The sequence below is a fragment of the Macrotis lagotis genome, chromosome 7 (genome assembly GCF_037893015.1).
Source record: "Macrotis lagotis isolate mMagLag1 chromosome 7, bilby.v1.9.chrom.fasta, whole genome shotgun sequence".
Classification (NCBI taxonomy): domain Eukaryota; kingdom Metazoa; phylum Chordata; class Mammalia; order Peramelemorphia; family Peramelidae; genus Macrotis; species Macrotis lagotis.
Window position 1 is genome coordinate 186,372,713 of NC_133664.1, and position 26,881 is coordinate 186,399,593.

General features: G+C 35.8%; 1 protein-coding gene across 1 annotated transcript in view; it reads right to left on the minus strand.

Moving 5' to 3' along the window:
• The window catches only part of IRAG2 (inositol 1,4,5-triphosphate receptor associated 2), a 134,194-nt gene that overhangs the window by 96,553 nt on the left and 10,760 nt on the right, over positions 1–26,881 (minus strand). Inside the window, 6 exon segments of the mRNA XM_074195309.1 lie at positions 3,448–3,497; positions 5,007–5,057; positions 6,548–6,665; positions 12,630–12,788; positions 14,855–14,933; positions 17,376–17,555. Coding sequence (XP_074051410.1) covers positions 3,448–3,497; positions 5,007–5,057; positions 6,548–6,665; positions 12,630–12,788; positions 14,855–14,933; positions 17,376–17,555 — 637 coding nt within the window.

Here is a 26,881-nt window from a genome sequence, read left to right on the forward strand (position 1 = left end):
AGCAAGCAAAGAAACAAAAGGAAGACTATTGAGAAATATTTTGCAAATGAGCCCAAGAAGGATCAAAATACTCAGTCTGAAGATGAGGAAGCACAAGCTCCTGCATCTAAAGACTCCAAGAAAAACAGAAATTGGGCTCAGGCTATGATAGAGCTCAAAAAAGACTTTGAAAATCAAATGAGGGAATTGGAAGAAAAACTGGGAAAAGAAAGGAGAGAGATGCAGGAAAAACATGAAAATGAAGTCAGCAGCTTAGTCAAGGAAATCCAAAAAAATGCTGAAGAAAATAGCATGCTAAAAACCAGCTTAGGTCAAATGGATAGAACAGTTCAAAAAGTTCTTGAGGAGAAGAATGCTTTCAAAAGCAAAATTGGCCAGATGGAAAAAGAGATAAGAAAACTCTCTGAGGAGAACAAATCCTTCAGACAAAGAATAGAATTCAGGGAGATTGATGAATTTAACAGAAATCAGGAATCAATACTTCAAAACCAAAAAAAAATGAAAAATTAAAAGAAAATGTGAAATATCTCATTGAAAAAACAACTGATATGGAAAACAGACTTAGGAAAGATAATTTAAAAATTATTGGAATACCTGAAAGTCATGATCAGGAAAAGAGCCTTGACATCATTTTCAAAGAATTACTACAGGAAAATTACCCTGATATTCTAGAAGCAGAGGGCAAAATAGAACTGGAGAGAATCCACCAATCCCCCAGAGAAAGAGATCCCAAAAAACCAACCCCTAGGAATATTATAGCCAAGTTCCAGAACTCCCAAGTCAAAGAGAAAATATTACAAGCAGCCAGAAGGACACAGTTCAAATATCGTGGAGCTGATGTCAGGATCACACAGGACTTAGCAGCAGCTACATTGGAAATTCGTAGGGCTTGGAATACAATATACCGGAAGGCAAAAGAGCTTAGAATGCAGCCAAGAATGAACTACCCAGCAAGGCTGAATGTCCTCTTCCAGGGAAAAAGATGGGCTTTCAATGAACCAGGGGAATTTCAAATGTTCCTTTTGGAATGTCCAGAGCTGAACAGAAGGTTTGATCTTCAGATACCGGACCCAGGTGAAGCATGGAGATTGGAGGAGAGGGGGGAAATATGAGGGACTTAATGATGATGAACGGCATGTATTCCTGCATAGAAAAATGACACTGATAATATTCATATGAACCTTCTCAGTTAATAGAGCAGGTAGAGGGAGCTTTTATATTTGAAACACAGGAGAAAGCTGAATTCGAAGGTAAAATATGGTGTAAAAATGGAGTCAATAGAAAAAAGGGAAATGGAATGGGAGAAAGAAAAAGGAGAGGGGGAATAGTCCAAGATATTTCACTTAAGATTTTTTTTTATTACAATGGGCTATTGCAATGATATGGAAGGGGGGGCAAGGGGGAATGAGGGAACCTTTGCTCTCATCAGAGATGGCTAGGAGAGGAAACAGCAACTATACTCAATGGGGTATAGACAACTGGAGTAAGAAGGAGGGGGGAGCAGGGGGAAGGGGTGGGGATGTGAATAAAGGAGGAGAGGATGGACCATGGTGGGGGAGAGTGGGCAGATATAACACATTTTCTTTCTTACTTCTTGCAAGGGGCTGGGATTGGAAGGCCTACCCAGGATCACAGGGCCAGGTGGATTCTGGGCCTAAGAGGTGGTATGGGGGCTCAGGGCTTCTTGGCCCCAGGACCAGGGATCTGTCTGCTGCACCACTCAGCGACCCTACAGCAGAGTCAGAGTGAAAGGAGAGAGAAAATAGAGTACATGGTAGTGGAGAAATAAGAAAGGAGGTAGTTGGGATCAGCAATGGCAATGGTGGAAAAATATGGAAGTAACTTTTGTGATGGACTTATCATAAAGAATGAGATCCACCCATGACAGAGTTGTTGGGGTTGGAACAAAGACTCAAGCACATTTTTTGTTATGATTATTTGGGGGAGGGTACAGGGCAAGTGGGGCTGGATGGCCTGCCTGGGGACACATAGCAGGGTGATCTTTGGGTGTCTGGGGCTGGATTTGGACCCAGGTGCTCCTGGCTCAAGGGTCAATGCTCTGTCTGCCACCCAGCCACCCTTACTATTATTACTATTTTATTTTATTTTTGGTCTTTTTTTTTCTTTCTTTTTTTTGGTTTTTGCATGGCAGTGGGGATTGGGTGGCTTGCATGTCACACGGCTGGGTAATTGTTGGGTTTAGGAGGGGGTGCTCATGGCTTCAGGGCTGGTGCTTTGTCCATTGCACCACCTGGCCATACCTACAATTATTACTATTATTTTTTTTTCTCTCCCCTTTACTTTTTTTCACCCAAGCAAGTCTATCTATATTTATGGGGGAGGAGGGGTATTTTGTTTACTTGTAAACAAGAATATTTTATTAATGTAAAAAAACATTTGTACAAAATGAGAATACAAAATAAATTAAAAAAATGAAAGTGATATATATGTATATGTATATATACACACAGACTTTTTTTTAACCTCATATTCATAATACAAACCAACAAGTGTAAGACAATATTACCTCTTCCTTATGAAGGTCAGTGTTAGCTATAAGAATCACAACTTTTAAAAAATGAACTTGACTTTCTTCAAAAATGATCATTTCAAAGGTATTTAAACTCAAAATAAGTGTACATTGTGTATATATATATATATATATATAAATATAATGGAATATAAATGATCCTTCTGTATTTGCATGAAAATAAGCATAGGTCTTCAATTCATACACAGGGAAATACAAAGAGTTATTCAGAAATTGTCAGCCCAATACTGTCTTATTGGTTGGGGCAATCATTCCCATTGTTTGGTGGTTTTGGGGGTTTCTTTTTGCATTTCATTTTTTTTCCAATTACATTTAGAGATACTTTTCAACATTCATTTTTTGGTAAGATTTTGAGTTTCAAATTTTTCTTCCTCTCCCAATCAATATGATAAAGTTTGTACATGTACAATTAAGTCATTCCCATTGTTAAGAGAGATTTAGTACATAGTCATAACTATCATCATGTTACAATGTTATCTTGTGAAAATATACATGGATTCTGGATCCCTTCTAGGAAATATAAAATTTCCTATGAGATTCATATGTATTTCAGATAGTCTCTACTATATTATAAGGTGATTTCATTTAAAATAAGTGATTTTACAAAGTTTAGGATTATTCAAATTTATGAATTTATAAATCATTCCTGTTATATATATATATATATATATATATGATATATGAAAAACATCTAGATCTCTGGGCCATAAATAGTAGGTTTTTCAAGTCCCTTCATGATATTTCTCTTAATGGGGTATGAGTAATACAATCTTAAATATGAAGCAATTTCAAAAAATAATAATTTTTCTTCCAGATTTCAAATAACTGGTTGGTAAATTTCAAGGATCAAAATCAAAAACAAGATTGTCAGTTGTTGTCAGTATCAAAATAAAAACTCTTCAGTCTTCCTTTCCAGTCTATCTATATTCATGACATTTCTTTTATTCTAAAAAAAAATACACAAACTTGTATACAAAACTGATGGAAAAGAAAACAGTAATCTTTCAAAGTTAGGAAACTACTGAAACAGCAATGATTTAAATTACTTATAAGAAAAGGATTTTCATTTGCATGGGGAACACTTGGGTGAGGATATTCCTTCTATCACTGCAGGTGCAATTTAGTCTTGGTTGCCTAGAACATTAAGAGATGAAGAGGTCTTTCCAGGGTCACACAATCAATGTGTCAAGAGGAAGGACTTGAACCCAGTTTTTCTTGGATTTAAGGTGATCCTTAATTGCAATACATTACTTATAAAACTTTGATGGACCTTAATTTCATCTGCATGGGTCTTTTGCCAATGCCTTCTTAACCTTATACACTTTCTGTATATTTATTTAACATGACTGTATGAAAATACTTTTAATATTCACTCTCAGGCTAGTAAATAATTTCTTTTGTAAGTTACTAAGATTTTAAAGTAAGATGACTATCAGCTAAATAAAGGAAACTAATATTGGATGTTATTCTTCATAATGAATCAATTTCTCTTACTCTCCCTACATATCAGGTAGAGCTGAAAATGTTTCCTAATATAAATAAATAATAAGAGTTATCTTATATTGAAATGATTTGGCAATTATTTCTCCAGTTCTCCTTTATTCTATTCTCCATTATTCTTCTCCCTCCTGTTCCACCCCCCCCAATTTAATGGATCTCACTTGCGGATTTGGGTTGTAAAGAAAAACAGTGAAACTTCAGTTCTGCTGACAATATTAATAGGTCCCTCTCCAGATGTTTGCCTAGCCCACCAAGGAAGTATTAAACCCAACACCTGGCTTATCTTTTGCATCTCTTACCAAAACATTTAGCAGAGAATGGTAATACTCAAGTTGATAGGCTACACACAGGCAAAATGAGAAATGTTTAACCACAATTGAGCTTCAAAGATTATTAATAGGAAATTAGTTTTCTCCATAAAAATTATATCAAATCTGATTATTCTCTCTATTTTTTAATTTAAAAAATACTACTTCTTCATATTCTTATCCAATGGTTCTAATAAATTTCACACATCAGAAACAATTAAGATGTACTTATTTACTCATTCATTCACTCAATAAATAAACATTTGTTAGTATGGGGCACTCTACTAGGTGCTGTGAGGGATGAAAAGAATTAAATGCTTTCCTTATATTTCATAGTATAATTAAGAGTCCTTCTTTGCACAATGGGACTTGCTTTCAAAAACTAGATAAATTTCCATCAGACTTTAAATTTTTCTCCCTAAATTTTCCATTTCCTCAGAAGTGGCAGGGACTTGATACCTTCTCTCAGTTCACATGAAAAAATTCTATTCTTTCCACTTATCAGCCCACAAGTGGGCAGATGTATGAGTAGTAGCTTATACAGAAAAAACATTTAACATGTACACCAAAAGAAATTTCACTATTCAATCTACTATGTTATTTTTCCTACAGTTGTCTGTAACAGAGTTTTTACTTGTTCAACATACCTCCTCTTGAAGACTCTGGATCTTAAGAATCGTGGCCTTATTTTCTTTTTCCTGGTTCATTTAGGGAAAAAAAATTAAAAACACTTCAGTTGTTTAAGACATCACAATATATTTATTTACAAAAATACATAAAGGTGTTTTATTTTGGAACTTAACTATTTTTAAAGACACTGATATTGGTATATTGGTGGTAGCTAGTCTAAAACTTCACTGAAGGCAATTTTAATTCTTAGGTTAGTAGAAATCCAGGTAGCTTAGGGGACCAATAAGAGGAAACTCTTCCTTTAGGCTTTATCTCTATGTAAGAAAATGAGAAAAACAAAACAAATAACTGTTATATAGTTTAGCTGCTCTCCCTGGCCTTATTTCTTTCCTTATACTATAACAGAAGTAGCAGTGAACCCCTGCTATCAAAAAACACCATGAAAAACACATATGACATATTTCAAGTTCCATATTGTCTAGGCTCAATTCTTTGTGATAATCTGAGTATCAGAAATTTGTATTCTAAACCTCAAGTTACAAATTGTCAGAAAAATTGAAGCAATTAAACCAGGGTTGTACAATGAGAAACTGAACAAAAACATATATATTGAAGTAGGAATACCTTATACATCCCAAAGTTCTAAAGAAACTTGTCAAGTCCATCTTCCTGAAAATCAGGATTCCCTACAGAATCATATAGTTTTAGAACTAGAATCCAATTCCCTCACTTTATAGATGAGGAAACCAAGACCTTGCAATGTTGCCTAAAGTTATCTAGCTAATAAGTGTCAGAACAGGGACTTAAATATAATTCTTTTGATTTCCTGCCAAATATTTTCTCCATTATTGAACATAAATAGATTTTAAAATGTCTTCTCAGCATGTAAATATATTTTTTATCAGCCTGAAAAAGTCCACTTCTTTATTTAAAAATATTAACATGACTAAGTTTGATAATAAGTCAATTATCATTTAGTAAGCATTCTATATCTGTCAAGCACCAGGATAGGGGCTGCGGATGACAAAAAAAACTTAATAAAACGATAGCAGTAACTAGTCATCTGAAATGGAATATCCAATTTAAGCTCCTATTAAAAAATGTAATTTTTCCCCAGATCACTATTTAAGGCTAAACTATATAGTCCTGTCTCCTAGAAGTTCAATCTTTCACTAATTTGCATTCTTATTGTAATAAAAAAATAAATCAGTGAAATCTAAAGAAGTCTAGAAGTACTAGCATACCTTACCCTTTTAGTAGATATTCTGTTAAGAGATGAAAATTTGACAGGCAAATCAATAGTATGATCAAATTTGAATGGTTTTTCTGGTATCAAACATTTGTTCAACTATCACTGGGGCATATATCGTTATTACGCAGTCTATGAACAGTTTGATGACTAAGTGCTTTGTAGAAAAACAGGCCTAACTTAGGAAGATTAGTTCTACATTGGTGTTCCCCCCCCCCCATTAATCTAGCAGCTTGACTATTTACCTTTCTTCTAAATGTTATCAAGAAAGTCACAATTCCGATGCTATTTAAAAGGTAACTGGATCACTTACTGTTTATTCTGAGTTACTATCATGGTTTTCTCTTCTTCTGAGACATTCAAGTTAATTTTCAGTTCCTCCAGTTCTTCTTTTAAAAGATTTGTGCTCTTAATAGACTGTTGGGCACTGGAAAAAATTAATAAGTAAAACCTCAAATATAACTGTCAGAACTATTAATACAAGCATAGAATTATTTTTGGACAAACATTAAAAACCACCAACACCTTATGACAGAGGTGAAACTAAATATCAATGTGCTTATTCGTTCTGGAAGACTAATTCACAACTTGTAGAAAAGGGGTTTTTCAAGGAAGTTTCTTCCTTAGACTTGAAGGTCACTGGAAGAATTACATGCCTGAGATGAAGATTTGTGCAAGGATGCTTTTGAAATTCACCACTGACTGCTGGGTTTAAAGCACATAGTACTTTTATCCCAAAGGAGGGAATCTACATTTTATCCCATCTCTTAACTTACTCAAATGGGATGATTTTAGAAGATACTTTCCCATGGGCCACCCAAATGAAGTTTATCTAAAAACTAAATTTGTCTAATTTGAGCTCATATTTTATTCCATTTACCTCACCTGTCAAAATTGATAGTTTAGAGAGAATGGAAACAAAGGGATCCTTTAAAGTTAACCTACCAAACTTTGTTTTGAAATTAATTTGCTAGGGGCCGCTAGGTGGCGCAGTGGATAAAGCACCGGCCTTGGAGTCAAGGAGTACCTGGGTTCAAATCCAGTCTCAGACACTTGATAATTACCTAGCTGTGTGGCCTTGGGCAAGCCACTTAACCCCATTTGCCTTGCAAAAACCTAAAAAACAAAACAAAAGAAATTAACTTGCTTATGAATAACTTTTGTTTTTTACTTCATTTCTCAATCTATCCTCTCCTTTTTTACCAAATGACCTGTGCCTTATAACAAAGAACAGGAAAAGATAGAAATTGGCAGTTCACTAAAATGACAGTAACTAATGCATCAACTAAGTCTGATGGACTATATAGTATCTTACGTTTATAGTCCCCCACCATTGTATGGAAGGGAAAGAGGTTCGTTTTTTCATCTCTTCTCTAGGACCAATCATAATTGTAGAGCATATACTGTTTTTTACTGTTGATATACTTTTCATTTACAATATTGTTGTAACTGTACATATTGTTTTCCTGGTTCTATTTGTTTCATTTTGAACTAGTTTGTGTTTTCCTATGCTCTTCTGAGTTCTTCATATTCATCAACTCTTAACAAGCAGTAATATTTATTAAATTCATGATTGAATTTATTTAGATACTTGTCAATGAGTGGGCATCAACTTTGTTTCTAGTTCAGGGAATTTTATTTGATCATTCACACAGGAAAGACCAAGGGAATGAACAAGTCTGTTGTCCAGATGACAACATGCTTTTAGATATACAACATTGTCTGTCTGTCTGTCTGTCTGTCTGTCTGTCTCTCTCTCTCTCTCTCTCTCTCTCTCTCTCTCTCTCTCTCTCTCTCTCTCTCTCTATATATATATATATATATATATATATATATATATATATTCCATTATTGACTTTTCAACTCTTTCATAACTTGGCCCCATTCCATCTTTTCAGTCTTTTTAGGCATGTAATTCTTCCAGTGATCTTCAATATATATTCTTATATTTGGCAATCCAGTGATTATTCAAAGTCAGTGACTGGCCTCCCTGCTTTTCCTTGCACAAAACTTACTCTCTTCTGACTATTCCCCATGCCTGGAATTCTCTTCCTCATTGTCTCCACTTCCTGGAGTCTTGATTTTTAAGTCCCAACTAAAATTTCTTCTATCAGAAGCCTTCCGGGATGGCTAGGTGGCATAGTGGATAAAGCACAGGCCCTGGAGTCAGGAGTACCTGGGTTCAGATCCGGCCTCAGACACTTAATAATTACCTAGCTGTGTGGCCTTAGGCAAGCTACTTAACCCCGTTTGCCTTGCAAAAAAAAAACAAACCTAAAAAAAAAAGAAGCCTTCCCTCTGTTGACTCTCTCCAATTTGTCCTGAATATAACATTTAAAAAAAAAAACCTATGTGCAAATTATTTCCTTCATTATACTGTGAGTTACTTCAGAGGAGAGGGCTGTCTTTTGGTCCTTCTTTGTATCTCCAGTAGTTAGCATAGAGCCTGGAAAATAGTAGGTACTTAATAAATAAATGTTTGTTGACTTGATTTGGCTTGGACCATATAACACTACTCTTTGGGTGCATACCAAGAGTAACCCACATCTCCCTTATGTTGTCTAGAAAGATAGCATGAGAAAATTTATCAAATGCTTCACTGCAACCTAGATGAAAAGCTAGCATATTTTCCTGATCTGTCAGTTAATTAACTCTATCAAAAAAAGAAATTAGGTTAATTTGGCATATTTTAAAATAAAATAATATTGAATATTGGTCATTACCCCCTTTTTCTAGAAATTCACTAATCATCACTTTAATGTTGTATGTTTGAATTTTGATGGAAATGTAAGTCAAGCTCATTGGTCTAGAATTTACTAGCTAACCACTATTCCTACCGTTTGAACAATTGGGACATTTTCTTGCAGCCTTGAAGCAGATCCCCCATAATCAATAATTCTTGATATCTACTAGTTTTCAGTGTTCTGGGTTGTATCATGTCTGAGTCTAGCACCTTAAACTTAAAAAAAAAACATCCAGGTGCTTTCTTAGCTATCTCATTTATCTTTGGTTTTTAATTCCATATTAAGGGGCAGCTGGGTAGATAGAGCACCAACCCTGGAGTCAGGAGGACCTGAGTTCAAATCCGACCTCAGACACTTAATGATTGCCTAGCTGTGTGACCTTGGGCAAGTCAATTAACCCCATTGCCTTAAATAAAAGAAATTTTAAATTTTAAAAAATTCCACATTAATCATTTAGTTCATTCTTTTCCAGTCTAAAAATCATTCCCCTTGGCAGAGTTAAAGGAAACAAAATCAGTTTTTAGAAGTTCTGTCATATCATTATCATATATCATTGTTCCATTGACCCTCAAGCAGCAGTCTTATCCCATCTTTGATCTTCTTTTCCCTAATAAATATAACTAAATATATTCCTCTTTGTTGTCATTAGCACTCTTCTCCAGCCTAGGCTCACTCTGAACCCTAACCCTCCTGACATCATTTTTACAGGAGCGTGACACATTTTATATATCCTGTTACCTACCATTGCTTCTGTCTTCAAAAACCAAACCAAACAAACCAACAAACAAAACAACATTGGTTTTTGAGTTACCATAACTTCACTTTCTAGCTCTTTGTACAGTTTTCCCTTCCTTCTTATTAGAATTTAATCTCTTTGTGTTTTCAGAATTTTATTCTTGAGAACTGTTTAATCTGTATTCACTGTTGATTACTTGTTGAATTTTAGATCATAGAATTCTATCTATCCTTCTGAAGGCTTTGAAGTTTGCTCTCCCCAAATCTAGGGTATATGGACTACTCTCAGCTTTCTTCTCCTTTTGTATGCTTTAGGATCTGTGGCCACTTCCCAAGGGATCACATTATTTATGCTGCAACATCAAGTTTCTCCTTGTCTGCAAGAATCAGATAAGGGATGATGCTCCCTTTCTAACTTCTTCTACCTTATTGAAAGATAAAATAATATACAAAATAGGAGATGAAATTATTAATTGTTCTTTCTTTGGCAGAAAGGGAGCTCCAGATAACTGAAGACCTCCATCAATACTATGCATGCCTCTGTGCAAGAATGGGGGTGTTTCCTGAACTTCTTGTCAATTTTCTCCTTTGATTCAGTAGGCTTTTATAACATTCTCACAATATTTTTGCTTCTGATTCACCCTCCATTGATTTTTAACCCAAATATTTTCCACATGCTTTTACACTATTGTGCTCAGTTTTTCTCATATATTTTCTTAAATTAATGATAATCTATTCTTTTAGACTGCCCCTGCCCCTCACATATACATTTGTCTGTTGGTCTATCAACTTATTTATCTCCCTGTGTCATCTCTGTGTTTATACATATTTGTTATTATAGTGGGTATTGTACATTGTTATACATTATGTATTTTTTGCATACTGTATATTTGTATTTAATGTATCTGTATTGCATATAGAGAGAGCAAGAAAAAGAGAGAAAGAGATACATGCATGCATGCACATGTACACACGTGCACACACACAGACACACACACACACACACTTTTCTATCCTGTTGCATCGGATCAAATCTCAATACGAGGCATGAAGTTACATTTTCTTCCTTGCATTAGGGTTGCTAGTTATCCATGCTTTGTATATATTGTCATTTGAGAACATGAGTTTTATAGTTGGCTCCCATCTTGGATTTTGTCTACTGTGAAGTATTGAGTATCAATGCTATTTTTCCTACACTGTAACTATATTTTATAGCATCCACCTTTGAAGATACACATACATTAGAGGCAACTTCTTCCCCAATTAATTTTTCTCCATCTTTTTTATTTTTAATTAATAAATACTTTTTTAAAAAAAAAAAGTCCCTATCACCAACTTCCACCACTGAATAATTAAAAACCTCTCAATGCATATCTGTATTGTCTAGTAAAACAAATTTCCACCTAAATCATGACAAAAAAAGTATGTTTCTTTCTGAATTTTAAAGATCATTTTCTCTTTGCTTGGAGGTGAATGGTATTTCATTTTCATTCTTTTGAACTTGTGGTTTATCTTTCCATTGACTGGGGATTTATGAAGGGCTTTTTTTGGTCTGTAATAGTTATTATTGTATAAATTGATCTAATTCTGCTCACTTAACTCTGGAGAATTCATCAGGGTATTTCTATTTTTTCATTTCTCATGGCACAACAATATTGTACTACCATAATTTATTTAGCAATTTCCCAAAGGAATCAATCAAGTCTTAATTTCTAGTTCTGGGGTACTATGAAAGAATGGCTACAAATATTTTTCTACACATAAATACTTTTTCTTTTTCTTTGATTTCCTTGAAATATACACCTAGTAGTGGTATATCTTGGCCAAATTGTATACATAGCTTCTTGGGCATAGATCCAAACGGCTTTTCAGAATGTCAGGGTCAATTCACAACTCCACCAATAGATCACTAATGCACCTTTTATTAATGGTCCCTCCAACATTTATCATTTTTTCATTCTTCCCATCTTTGACAATCTGATAAATATGAGATAGAAGTTCAAAGAAGCTTTAATTTGCATTTATGTACTTATTGTTTCAAGTATTTTTTTCATGATAATTGATAGGTTAAATTTCATCTTTTGAAAATTGCCTTTTCACATCCTTTGACCATTTGAGGAATGGCTCAAAATCTCATAAATTTGAATTCATTTCTTGGAAATGAGACTTTTATCAGAGAAATAAGTTACAAATGTTTTTCACAAAGACTGCTTCATTTTTGTATCTGGAGCTTCTCTTTCAAATAAAAAAAACTTTTTGGCTCTCCTCATTAAGTAATTTTATTTCTTTGTCCAAGAATCTATCATTCTTCAGCTTTGAGCCATGAATTAAAATCCAAATCCCTTCTTCAGGTATCATTTTTATAAGTAATGTTTTCTAGGGAAATATTCACATGCAAAGGAATAATAATAGTAATAATAATGATAAACATTATCATTTAGCATTTACAGCACCTATTAGTTAAGCACTATACTAAGTGGTTTTTTTGTTTGTTTGGGGTTTTTTTTTTTGGTTTTTGTAAGGTAAATGGGGTTAAGTGGCTTCCCCAAGGCCACACAGCTAGGTAATTATTAAGTGTCTGAGGTCAGATATGAACTCAGGTACTCCTGACTCCAGGGCTGGTGCTCTATCCACTGTGCCACCTAGCTGCCCCTACTAAGTGCTTTAAAAATTTCATTTGAACCTCAAAAAATAAAAACCCTGGGAAGTGGGTGCTATTATTATTATTCTGCAGTCTTTTGAAATTTCATAGTGTTATGACTAGTTTTGGTGAACCCATTCTTTGACTGGTAGTGACTAAAAATCTTAGGCAGAAAGCACAGACAAGAACGAACTATTCAAGAACATAGATATCATAGAATATGGTCTTGGAACACATGCATATACATATACACAGAGAGAAATAAATTTACCTATTCATTTGATTGTGCAATTCATAACAGTCTTCTCTTAATTGGTTGTTGGCTTCCTCTAGGGCTTCCAATGCTAGCTTAAATTTGTTATTGTCCTCTTATAGTCTTTGTTTGTTAAACTGCAGGTTTTCCACACATGTAATCAAATCAGCAGTCTCTCTGAAAATGAAGAAATAAAAGGGAATGCCTTTCAATAAAGAATCTTTCTCTCCAAACCCTTTCACACCAAACAAAGATTATGAGAGCATTCATGGATCTAAATTTTCTCAAGAGATTGACTCCCTACCTATCTTTATCATGAAATCAAGATTCTTGGACTTTCAGGGATCAATCACACCTAAAATATGGATTTTATCCTGTCACGGTTTATATCTTTTTGTAGTTGACTTTTGCCACTCTGGGATGTCCTTTTTAAAAATTTATTCATTTTTTTCCAAGTACATGTAAAAATAATTTTCTCCATTCATCCTTTTCCAAACTTGAGTTCCATATTTTTCTGCCACCCTTTCTTCCCTCCTCTTTCCCCAGAAAATGATCTACTATACATTGTAGATGTACAAATTTTCATATTAGTCATGTTATGAAAGAGGAATTAGAAATAAGGGGGAAAATTATGAAAAAAGAAAAAACATAAAAGAAGTTTTAAAAAGTAAACATAGTCTGCTTTGCTCTATTCAGTTTCCATATTTTTTTCCTCTCAGGATTGTCCTAAACTGCTGAGAGGAGCTCAGTCCATCAAAGTTGATAATCTCACAATGTTGCTATTAATGAGTATAATGTTCTTCAGGCTTTCCTAAAGTCTGGTCAATCATGATTTTGTAGAGAACAATAGTACTTCATCACATTCATATAACACAATTTGCCCCTCCATTCCCCAATTTATGGGCATCCCTTCAATTTCCAATTCTTTAACACTACAAAACACTATAACTTATTATAAATATTTATGGGTCTTTCCCCTTTTCTTATGATCTATTTGGGATATAGACCTAGTAGTAGTATTGCTAGATCAAAGGGTATGTACAATTTTATAATCCTTTGGACATAGTTCCAAAATGCTCTCCAGAAAGGTTGGATCCAGTGTAAAAGTATATTAGCATCCCACTTTTGCCACATCCTCTCCAAGATTTGTCATTTTCCTTTTTTGTCATTTTAGTCAATCTGATAAGTGTAAATGAAGAGTTGTTTTAATTTGCATTTCTCTAATCAATGAGAATTTTTTACATCTAATAAAATTTAGTTTTTTAGATAGCAAGTGAGAAATTGAGCTCTGTCAAAGAGAAAGTATAAGCATAAATTACTAGTAAATTTAAATTAGATTCTTTTTTACAAATAATTTTAGTTTTTTCTCAATTTTTCTCGAGTAAACAAAAATTTTTAATGTTTTTTCTTAAATTTTGAGTTCCATATTGTTTCCCTCTTTCCCTCCCCTCTTCCCTCCTTGAAAAAGTAAGCATAAATTAGATTTTATAAAAACAAGGATTTCAGTGTACATAGAACAAAATGGTGAAGAATTAACTGAATTTGATCATTGAATTAGCTTAGACTAATTAGTAAAAGAACTCTAGTGATGACGACTATATATTTCTCTATTTTTTTTATGATTTCCAAAGCACCTTTTCCCTTCAACTGCTAGTTCCCTCCTTTTCAAATTTATTAAAATCAAATGAGATAATAACTAGTAAGTGCTCCATAAATGTTGATTATTATTATTGTTATTATTAGTTATTATGAAGTCAAACTCCTTGTGAATAGGGTTTATTTTATTCACTTTATCTGTATTTCTAGACCCTAGCATGGTGCCTGCCACATAGTAAGCACTATTTTTTTAGGTTTTTTTTTTTTTTTGCAAGGCAGGGGGTTTCAGTGGCTTGCCCAAGGCCACATAGCTAGGTAATTATTAAGTGTCTGAGGCTGGATTTGAATTCAAGTACTCCTGACTCCAGGGCTGGTGCTCTATCTACTGTGCTACCTAGTCACCCCATAGTAATCACTATTAAAAAAATTTGTTGATTGATTAACTAAGTGAACATTGAAATTTATGGTAGCAGTATTGTCATCCTTCCTCATTTAATAGATGAAGAAACTGAAGCTCGGAGGATTTCCTTAGTATCACATAGTGTCAGACTAAGATTTTATATACATAAGAAATATGCATACATTGTAAATTGGTCAGAATATCAAGTTGAAATATTTCAAATATCACCAAAAGTAATCATACTTACGAGTCATTTTTACACATATCTCCATGAATAGTCTCAAAACTCTCTGGTGTGATATTCACTGTATTTGAGGTCATCTTAACTAAAATACACAAAAACAATGTAGAATAAAAATTTTTTTGGAAACCTAGGAAAGGGGCAGAAAATTCTATATAGAGACACAAACAATGCACTTGACTTCTGGCTATGCCATGCTTTACAAACAAGATCTTCTATAGAGTTTATTTCATTCTTCTCTTTTCCCCTGTAACAAGAACAAAACCATCAAATTAAAAATATTTCTGTATACCAGCTTGGATTTTCCCTGTGTGGTAAATTTCACATTAATAAACAGTTGTTCTATATTGAATACAGAAGGGCAATGATCTTGGTCCTTACTGGCATTTTCTCAGTCTCTGGCCAGATCAGATTAATTCAATATGTGTTGTTTATTTTTATTATTAAATTCAATAACCTAAAACTCTATCCTCATTTTCCTTGACCTCTCTGTGACCATTGAGACTTTACCACTTTTTCCTCTCTTTCCGCACTTCTTTTTTAGGTTTTAGGGACACCATTCTTTCTTTATTTTTCCTTCTACCTATATGACTTCTCTTTCTCTTTCTTATCTGTTGGATCCTCCTCCAGATCTCACCCAATAACTGCAGGGGTCCCTCAAGGTTCTAGCCCATCTTGTCTTCTTTCCTTCTTTTGGTGGTCTCATCAATTCCCATGGTTTTAATTATCATCTGTATGCTGATGAATTCCAAATCTATCTATGCTGTCCCAGTCCCTCTGATGGCCTTCAATCTTACATCTCAAACTATTTTCAGACATCTCAAAATGTAGACATTTTAATTCAGCAGACATTTTAGTCTCATTGTGTTTAAAATGGAACTCACTATCATTCCCTCCAAAACTTCCCCTTATCCTTTCTTCCTATTATTGGAGAGGGCATTACCATCCTCCTAGTTCCTGAGGCTTATAGTAGGTGTCATTTTTGATTAATTTATGGAGAGAGCCCAGGATTTTTCATCCCCAAAGTCTTGGGAATAGTAGTGTTCCCTATGTCACTGGACCTGTTTTCAACATTAACACTTTTAATCAACATTGAGGGAAGAAATCATTGTGGAGGTTTCCACCCTCCTCATCACTATTGGCAAAACCTGCTGAAAAATTGTCACCAAGGGAAATAAGCACAGGAGTAGTACTTTTTTTGAAAAAAAATTTTTTTTTGCAAGGCAATGGGGTTAAGTGACTTACTCAAGGTCACACAGCTAAGTAATTATTAAGTGTTTGAAGTTACATTTGAACTCAGGTCCTCCTGACTTCAAGGCCAGTGCTCTATCTTCTGCACCACCTAGTTGCCCTTGTAGTTGTTCTTAGAGAATAGCATTTCCCAGACCAATGGTCCTACTTCTAGCTAAATCTTATCAGTTTTCATCTGAGGGGCAACTCCAGTGGAAAATTAACCAGTTCTTTCTTCATATATCCTTTAAAGTTAATTTGGGTATTTATAATAGTCAAAATGGTGTTATTGTTTGTCCTTTATTCTTGAAGGGGCTCATGCCATCAGGGAGATGATGTTATTAAATTTAGGTGATTTGGATTTAAGTGAGGAAGGCTATGCAAAGTCACCAGCCTCTCTTTCTCCTCTGGAGCCATCTGGGTGCAGTGGCCAGATTTGGATTAGGATGACTGGAGAAGTAGAAGATGTTGGTCTTTTTAACCTAAGGTCTTTCCAGGTCTCAGTTTGACTTGAGACAATTCCTACTTTGTAATTAAAGCAAGTAAGAAAAAATGAAGCAAAAAAAACCAACCTCTTTTGCATAGTGAAAAAAATCAATCTGGACAAATCAGAAACAATTACTATTTACATTCATTATTAGTCAGAGTCCAAATAATAACCAAGTGGAACTTGTTTTAGGATCTTGTAGGTTAATCAATGACAGCCAGAGTGATATGGGGCTTATAAACCCCAAGCTATCTTGCCAGGTTATAGGAATCAAACTTTACATTATTTTGGGCTTTCTTTATTATTAGTCAAAATGACTTATTCACTCAAAAATTATTCTTAAAACTATATTTGTAGGTGGTGCAGTGGATAGAGCACTGGCCCTGGAGTCAGGAGGACCTGAGTTCAAACCTGGCCTCAGAAGCTTGTGACCTTGGGCAAGTCACTTAACCCCACTGCCTTGCAAAAACCTAAAAAAACAAAACAAAACTATATTGTGTTACTATATACAACATTCCTTGGTTCCGCTCTAATTTATTTGGGGTGGAAGCCCCACAAAAATTGTTACTGTTAAAGAGTACAATAAATTCATTTAACTCTTCTGGTACAGTGCATATATACATATATGTATATATACACATGTGTAGGTATGTATATGTATATGTATGTGTATATGGGTAATATTTTCCTAGTCACTTTATCTAGTATTTGACTAGGTTCTAATAAAAATAGAAATATTAGATATATGGATATATATGGAATTAAAGCAGAAACTCAGGAAAACACTTATTAACAAGAACCACAAATTACCATCTGTTTCTAAATCTGCTATCAATTCTTTCATAATGGCATGGTAAGTCTCCAAATCCACAAACAGATCTCTCTTTTCAGGGTCAAACATGGACCATAGCTCTTCAAGGTCATTGTCTTCAGAGTTCCAGTTAGTTATAAGTCTCAAATAATCTATTATTTTAGAAATGGCTACTTTGCCTTTTGAAAAGGAGAAAAAAAATAATTTTAGGGCAAAAATTTCTGTATTTCAGGAAACATTTGTTAAGCATCTATGATGTTTTAGGCACTAGTGGCATAAAAGTCAAAAAAGACTCAAGGAATTTACAAACAAATAAGACATATACTCAAATACATTTCAGTGATAAGGGAAGTAAAATAAAGCATAAGTGATTTAAGAAGGACAAATGTGATAATTTTTAAAAAGAAGGAAGAGACTAAAGTCTGCAAACTACAGGCTAGTGAGTTCAACTTAAATTTCTAGCAAAATGCTAGAATATACTTCTAAGAAGATGCTTATTATGAGGGTATAGAAAGGAAGTAATATAAACTATGAAAATTTAACTATCAAATGACTAACTTTATTTCCTTTTTAAAAATAGTTTTTAGACTATTTGGAACACACCTCACAATTGACCAAAAAACGAAGAAAACACTATATACTTGCTGTTCATTGACTAAAAAAATTATTTGATTTGGTATACAAGGCCACTAAAGGTGATCTGTCTCCCTATGCAGAAAATGTTATAAGTTGACCTTCTAATTATTATATTATTCTGATAAATTATTCCATAATACAGTATTATAATTATTACACCTGCATTAACTAAGTCTATTTGTTTAAAAGAATATTAAAGCTAGTGCAGGAGTGACGGCCTGGGACAGAACTGAGGGGTCAAAGGATTGAAGATCATGAAGAGTACAGTTTGGTAAGGGAAAACAGATGGAATATTCAAGACCAATAAAGTAGCCAGATAAGGAGATTTTGGAATCCTTGAACATGGAGGTAATATAAATGTGGCATGAAACAAAGAGGCCATGCTTTTCAAAGGTATTTACTATGTACATGAAAAAGATTCAGAACAGAGTAAAAGGAAAGAAAGATTTCCTTATCAGTACTAAGGAATTCCATGTTCTTTATTCCATGAATATCATGATACAATTGAAGTTCAATTCCTAATGCTTTGTAGTTCCATAATATTATCACCTCTGATCTTGCTAACTGATATCTATAATATCCAAATGCTTTGGTTACACAGGAAAAATGGTCACACATGGATGAAAAATGTTCAAACTATTATATGCAGTAGAATGTATAACTGATAAAGCTCATCCATTGTTCCTCATATTTGTAGTCAGTAAGTGAACAATGAGATGGACACAGAATTGAAGACAAAAGTGGGTTGAATTGGCTTCCAGAGCACAGCCAAGATGGCAGCACAAAGCTAACATGCTCCTGGAGTCTTTCCTTACTAAAGATAAATGAAACCTCTACTCTTATTTTTACACTAGAGATCCCACCAAGAAAAAGAGAAGATTCAAAGAAGTCTTCAACTGTAGACATCATGGAGGATCTTCAGTGAAGGTGTCCTTTGGGGGTAAAGGGGAAACAAAATCTAGCAGGTGGGAGAGTGGGGAAAGCCAACAGGAGGCTTTTAGCCACAGTGCAATCCATATTCTGACAGTTTAATAATAACAGAGGTCCTGGTGGCTAGATAACAAGGCAGTAGGGAGAATCCCAATCCCAAACAAAATCTGAACCCTGAGAGAATCAAGGTAAAAGACAGGACTGGTTGGGAACAATCCTCTGTTAAGTCAGAACCTGAACAGAAAAGAGGAAACAAACCTTTGAAAAGGCAAGGCCTGGACCATAGGCAACATCTTGGCCAACAAAAGCCAGAGATCAGACCCCCCCCATCCCCAGAAAAATAAAAGCTTGGATCTATTCTCTATATACCCCAGGAGCAATGAACAAAAAAATGCTAAAAAGAGTACTCACTATAAAAAAGTACTTCACAGAAAAAACAATGCCATGTCTGAAGAAGCAAGCTATGAAAAATCACTCACTGTTTATAAACTGGACTCAAATACAAAAGTTCATCAAAGAACTTTAAAAAGAATTTAAAAACCAAATTGGAGAGGAAGAAAGAAAAAAAGGAAAAAAGAAATGAAAGTCATGCAGGAAAATTGTGACAAGTTGACCAAAGAAATCAACTCCATTAAAAATAAAAATAACCAACTAGAAAAGAAAACACAGAAGATAATTGAAGAAAATAAAGTATTAAGAATTAGATTTGAACTCATATGAACCTTCTCAGTTAATAGAGCAGGTAGAAGGAGATTTTATAAGACGAAGCACAGGAGAAAGCTGAATTTGAAGATATAATATGGTGTAAAAATGGAGTCAATAGAAAAAGGGGAAATGGAGTTCTCCTACTCAAGGTAACCTGGAAAAGAGCAGAAAGGCTCTGCTCCCCGGGGTTGGATGGGCAGCCCGCCAGAGGGGTGGCCTGCCAGAGTGAAAGAACTTCAGCCTCCTGGAGGCAGCCCCAGGGCGCTGGGAGCCTCGGCTTGGGAGTTTCCTGAGCTATGCCCCGGGAGCACCAGCACAAATTGGGGGAACAGCGGGGGACCTCTGCCAGAGCAAGCACGTGGATCCCAGGCCTCAGGGCACAGAGCAAGCAGCTTGACCAGCCCAGTTCCAGGGACAGAAGCAGGTGGAGTAAGTAAGCAGGAGACCCCAGGGCATGAGTCCATTGAACCTAGGGAGGGGAGTGAAAAGAGAGAGAGAGAGACTGCGGAGCTCTGTCCCTGGAACAGGACTCTGGGGCTCTGACCACATTCAGATCCTGATCGCAGTCTAGGCCTCCCCATAGAACAGCAGGGGCCTCCCCACCTCAGCCCCATGGCAGAGGGGGGCGCATATGGTCATTCACAGACCAGGAAAGAGGATAGAGCCGCACACACTGAGATCCTTGGGGGAGTGTCCCAAAAGCTCAGGAAGCACCCCCAAAACAGGCTTAGGCTGGGAAAATGAACAAGCAAAGAAATAAGAGGAAGACCATTGAGAAATATTTTGCAAATGAGCCCAAGAAAGATCAAAATATTCAGTCTGAAGATGAGGAAGCACAAGCTCCTGCATCTAAAGACTCCAAGAAAAACAGAAATTGGGCTCAGGCTATGACAGAGCTCAAAAAAGACTTTGAAAATCAAATGAGGGAGTTAGATGAAAAACTGGGAAAAGAAAGGAGAGAGATGCAGGAAAAACATGAAAATGAAGTCAGCAGCTTAGTCAAAGGAAATCCAAAAAAATGCTGAAGAAAATAGCATGCTAAAAACCAGCTTAGGTCAAATGGATAAAACAGTTCAAAAAGTTCTTGAGGAGAAGAATGCTTTAAAAAAGCAAAATTGGTCAGATGGAAAAAGAGATAAGAAAACTCTCTGAGGAGAACAAATCCTTCAGACAAAGAACAGAATTCAGGGAGACTGATGAATTTAACAGAAATCAGGAATCAATATTTCAAAACCAAAAAAATGAAAAATTAAAAGAAAATGTGAAATATCTCATTGAAAAAACAACTGATATGGAAAACAGACTTAGGAAAGATAATTTAAAAAATTATTGGAATACCTGAAAGTCATGATCAGGAAAAGAGCCTTGACATCATTTTCAAAGAATTACTACAGGAAAATTGCCCTGATATTCTAGAAGCAGAGGGCAAAATAGAAATGGAGAGAATCTACCGACCTCCCCGCCTAAGAAAGAGATCCCAAAAAACCAACCCCTAGGAATATTATAGCCAAGTTCCAGAACTCCCAAGTCAAAGAGAAAATATTACAAGCAGCCAGAAGGACACAGTTCAAATATCGTGGAACTGCAGTCAGGATCACACAGGACTTAGCAGCAACTACATTGGAAGCTTGTGGGGCTTGGAGTATAATATACCAGAAGGCAAAAGAGCTTAGAATGCAACCGAGAATGAACTACCCAGCAAGGCTGCATGTCCTCTTCCAGGGAAAAAGATGGACTTTCAATAAACCAGGGGAATTTCAAATGTTCCTGTTGGAATGGCCAGAGCTGAACAGAAGGTTTGATCTTCAGATACAGGACTCAGGTGAAGCATAGAGATTGGAGGAGAAGGGAAAAATATAAGGGATTTAATGATGATGAACTGCATGTATTCCTGTATAGAAAAATGACACTAATAATACTCATATGAACCTTATCAGTTAATAGAGCAGGTAGAGGGAGCTTTTATAGTTGAAGCACAGGAGAAAGCTGAATTTGAAGATAAAATATATGGTGTAAAAATGGAGTCAATAGAAAAAAGGGAAATGTAATGGGAGAAAGAAAAAGGAGAGGGGGGGGAATAGGCTAAGATATTCATATAATAAGATTTTTCTTTATTACAATGAGCTAGTGCAATGATATGGAAGGGGCGAAGGCAAGGGGGAATGAGGGAATCTTCACTGTCATCAGAGGTGGCTAGGAGAGGAAACAGCATATATACTCAATGGGGTATAGGCATCTGGAGTAAGAAGGAGTGGGGAGACAGGGAGAAGGGGGGGATGTGAGTGATGGAGGAGAGGATGGACCCTGGAGGGAAGAGTGGTTAGATATAACACATTTTCTTTTTTACTTCTTGCAAGGGGCTGGGATTGGATGGCCTGTCCCGAACCATAGGGCCAGGTGGATTCTGGGCCTAAGGGGTGGTATGGGGGCTCAGGGCCTCTTGGCTCCAAAGCCGGGGATCTGTCTGCTGTGCCATTCAGCTACCCTACAGCAGAGTCAGAGTGAAAGGAGAGAGAAAATATAGTACAAGGTAGTGGAGAAATATGAAAGGGGGGAGTTATGATCAGCAATGGCAATGGTGGAAAAATATGGAAGTAACTTTTGCCATGGACTTATCATAAAGAATGTGATCCTCCCATGACAGAGTTGTTGGTGTTGGACCAAAGACTCAAGCACATTTTTTATTATTATTATTTTGGGGGTGGTGCAGGGCAAATGGGGCTGGGTGGCCTGCCTGGGGCCACATAGCAGGGTCATCATTGGGTGTCTGAGGCCAGATTTGGACCCGGGTGCTCCTGGATCAAGGGCCAATGCTCTGTCTGCCACCCAGCCACCCCTACTATTATTACTATTTTATTTTATTTTGGGTCTTTTTTTTATTTTTTCTTTTGGTTTTTGCAGGGCAGTGGGATTTGGGTAGCTTGCATGTCACATGGCTGGGTGATTGTTGGGTGTACGGGGCTGGATGTGGGCCTGGGTGCTCATGGCTCCAGGGCTGGTGCTCCATCCATTGTGCCACCTGGTCATACCTACAATTATTACTATTATTTTTTTTAATTTTAATTTTTTTCTCACCCCTTTATCGCTCAAGCAAGTCTATATTTATGGGGGAGGGGGTGTTTCATTTACTCTTAAACAAGAATATTTTATTTGTAAAAAACATTATTTGTACAAAATGAGAATAAATATTAAATAAAAAAAACCTGACTCCTGAGGCAGCTAGGTGGCTGGTGGCTAGTGGATAGAGTACTGGCTCTGGAGTCAGGAGGACCTGAGTTCAAAAGTGACCTCAGACACTTAATAATTGCCTAGCTATGTGACCTTGGCAAGTCATTTAACCCATTGCCTTAAATGGATAAAATTTAAAAAAAACTGATAAAAAAGAAAAAAGGGAAATGTAATGAGAGAAAGAAAAAGGAGAGGGGAAATAGGCCAAGATATTTCATATAATAAGATTTTTCTTTATTACAATGAGCTATTGCAATGATATTGAAGGGGGGAAGGCAAGGGGGAATGAGGGAATCTTTGCTCTCATCAGAGGTGGCTAGGAGAGGAAACAGCATATATACTCATTGGGGTATAGACATCTGGTGTAAGAAGGAGAGGGGGGGGACAGGGGGAAGGAGTGGGGATATAAATGATGGAGGAGAGGATGGACCATGGAGGGAGAGTGGTCAGATATAACATATTTTCTTTTTTACTTCTTGCAAGGGGCTGGGATTGGATGGCCTGTCCAGGACCATAGGGCCAGGTGGATGCTGGGCCTAAGGGGTGGTAATGGGGGCTCGGGGCCTCTTGGCCCCAGAGCTGGGGATCTATCTGCTGTGCCACTCAGCTACCCTACAGCAGAATCAGAGTAAAAGGAGAGAGAAAATACAGTACATGGTAGTGGAGAAATATGAAAGAAGGGAGTTGTGATCAGCAATGACAATGGTGGAAAAATATGGAAGTAACTTTTGTGATGGATTTATCATAAAGAATGTGATCCACCCGCAACACAGTTGTTGGTGTTGGAACATGGACTGAAGCACATTTTTATTATTATTATTATTTTTTGGGGGGGGGGTACAGGGCAATTGGGGCTGGGTGGCCTGCTTGGGGCTGCATAGCAGGGTGATTGTTGGGTGTCTGAGGCCGGATTTGGACCCAGGTGCTCCTGGCTCAAGGGCCAGTGCTCTGTCCGCCACCCAGCCACCCCTACTATTAAAATAAAAATAAAAAAAGAATTAGATTTGAACAGTTAGAAACTAATGACTCTATAAGACTACAAGATTCCATCAAACAAAATAAAAAGACTGAAAAAACTGAAGAAAATGTAAAGTACCTTCTAGGGAAAATGAATGACCTGGAAAACAGATCCAGAAGAGATAATCTATGAACTACTGGACTACTAGAAAGCCTGGACCAACACAAGTACCTAGAAAACATCATGCAGGAGAATTATAAGGGGAAAATTGACCCAATTTACTAGAACAAGATAACAATATAACAATTGAAAGAATCCACAGAACCCCTCTAGGAAAGAGACCCCTGAATGAAAACTCCAAGGGCTGTAATAGCCAAATTCCAGAGCCCTCAAATAAAAAAGAGAATATTGTAAGCAGCAAAAAGAAAACAATTCAAATACAAAGGGAACACAATCAGACTAACACAGGACCTATCAGCCTCAACACTGAAGAAGAACTGGAATAACATTATTTTGGAGAGCTAAGGACCTGGGATTACAACCCAGAAAATATTGGATGTTCAATGAATTACAGGACTTCCAGAATTTCCTCATACAAAAACCAGAACTGAACAGAATTCAATCGCCAAATACATGACCAAAGAATTACATAAAAAAAGGTAAATGAAAAAGGGGACCGAAAAAAACAAAACTGTTTTAGACAAATGTTAGTCACTTATTTAAGGAAAATTATAGGGTAGAATATAGTTGAAGGGAATGAACCTAAAGGATATGAGTATAATTTGGTCTTGTCTCTCAAATGAAGAAATCCAAGATCACATCACTATGTTTGAGACAAAAAGCCCTGAAGAAAAAACAGGGATGTTAACTTTAATTTGTGTCTCATTATACTTTGACTCATTTTAATCACAAGATGCTAAGCACCTTGTCTAATGAGAGCATCATAAACTGTGAGACCTGAGACAATGTCTCTGTTATTTACAATCATTTGTAATCTTCTAAGGTGAGACTTCCAGAGCCTTCCAATGCTTAGAGATCTTTGAGCATCATAAACTGTGAGGACCTGAGACAGTGCCTGTTACTTACAATCATTGGTAAAGTTCTCAGTGAGACCTCCAGAGCCTCCCAGTACTTAGAGATCTTCAGGATTCTTACAGTTAATTAGATCACCATCCAGTGCTTCACTTAACAAGAGATTAAGTACTCTGGGTGGGGAGGAGGGGGTAAAGTATGAAAGAAAACAGGCCTGGGGGGAGGGGGGCATAAATAGTTCAAAAAATGTTATGACATTGGATGATACTTTGGCTAGTTAGGAGGACTGTGTGTACTGGAAAGATACTTGAAAAGGGGGTAAGGTAAAAATGATTATAATTATAGTTTGATATAATTTGAGGTAATGCTGCTTATCAAGCAATCCAGTAAACAGCCTGTGATATCTTGATATATAACAATAGAAGCTTATCAAGCAATCAAATAATCAAACTGTGATTGATGATGCCTAATATTAGAGCACCAAGGGAAGAGGCACAAAGATTTATAATTTTAGAGGGAAAGAAAGGAGAATGTGAATGCTGAGTAAATTCTATTCAATAGATTTAGTCCAGTGAGGGAATAAGATACATTCCCATTTGGGTTGAAAAATCTAACTTAATCTACAGGGAAGGGGAGGATAGGGAATGGGAAATATAAAAGAGGAAGGGACTGATAAAAGGGAAGGGAAGGTATAAGTGAAAATAAACTAGTGGGTGGCTAGGTGGCATAGTAGATAAAGCACTGGCCCTGGAGTCAGGAGTACCTGGGTTCAAATTAGGTCTCAGACACTTAATAATTACCTAGCTGTGTGGCCTTGGGCAAGCCACTTAACCCCCTTTACCTTGCAAAAACCAAAAAAAATAAATAAATTGAAAGTTAAATTTCTAAAAGAAAAATCAAAGGGGAAAGGTAGTAAAATTTTGATGAGGAGGAATAAGGAAAAATAAGAGACAAATATAAATGGAGAAAGATAACATGAAGGAGAAAATATAGAATTATTAACTATAAATGTGAATAGGATGAATTGTCCCATAAAACAGAAGCAGATAGAAGAATAGGTTTAAAAACCAGAATCCTACAATATGTTATTTACAAGAAACATATTTGAATCAGACAGATACACAGTGGGTAAAGGTAAAGGTTGGAGCAAAATATATTATCCTTCAGTGGAAGTAAAAAAAAATTGGTTAGCAATCCTAATCACAGACAAAGTAAAAACAAAAATCAATTTTATCGAAGGGATAAGGGAGGAAACTATATCTTCTTAAAAGGCACCATCAGAAATGAAGCTATATTATTACTACACATATTTTCTCCTAGTGGTGTGGCATCCAGATTCCTAGAGGAAAAACTGAGTGAATTACAAGGAGAAATAGACAGCAAAACTTCAATAATGGGAGACCTCAACCTCCCTCTCTCAGAACTAGATAAATCTAACAACAAAATAAACAAGAAGGAATTTAAGAAGGTAAATGAAATTTTAGAAAACTCAAATATGATAGACCTCTGGAGAAAACTTAATCTAGATAGAAAGAATATACCTTTTCCCTCAGCATTACATGGCACCTTTACCAAAACTGACCATGTATTAGAGCACAAAACCCTTAAAATCAAATGCAGAAAGGCAGAAATAATAAATACACACTTCTCAGATCATGATGCAATAAAAATTACATGAAATAAAGGGTCAAGGAAAGATAAACCAAGAACTAATTGGAAATTAAACAACTTTATCCTAAATAATGGATGGATCAAACAGCAAAAATAGAAATAATCAATAATTATATCCAAGAAAATGATACTAATGAGACATCATACCAAAATTTATGGGATGCAGCAAAGGCAGTTTTGAGAGAAAACTTTCTATCTCTAAATGCCTATATGAATAAAATAGAGAAAGAGGAGATCAATGAATTGAATATGCAACTAAAAAAGCTAGAAAAAGAACAAATTAAATAACCCCAATTAAATAACAAATTAGAAATTCTGAAAATCAAGGGAGAGATTGATAAAATG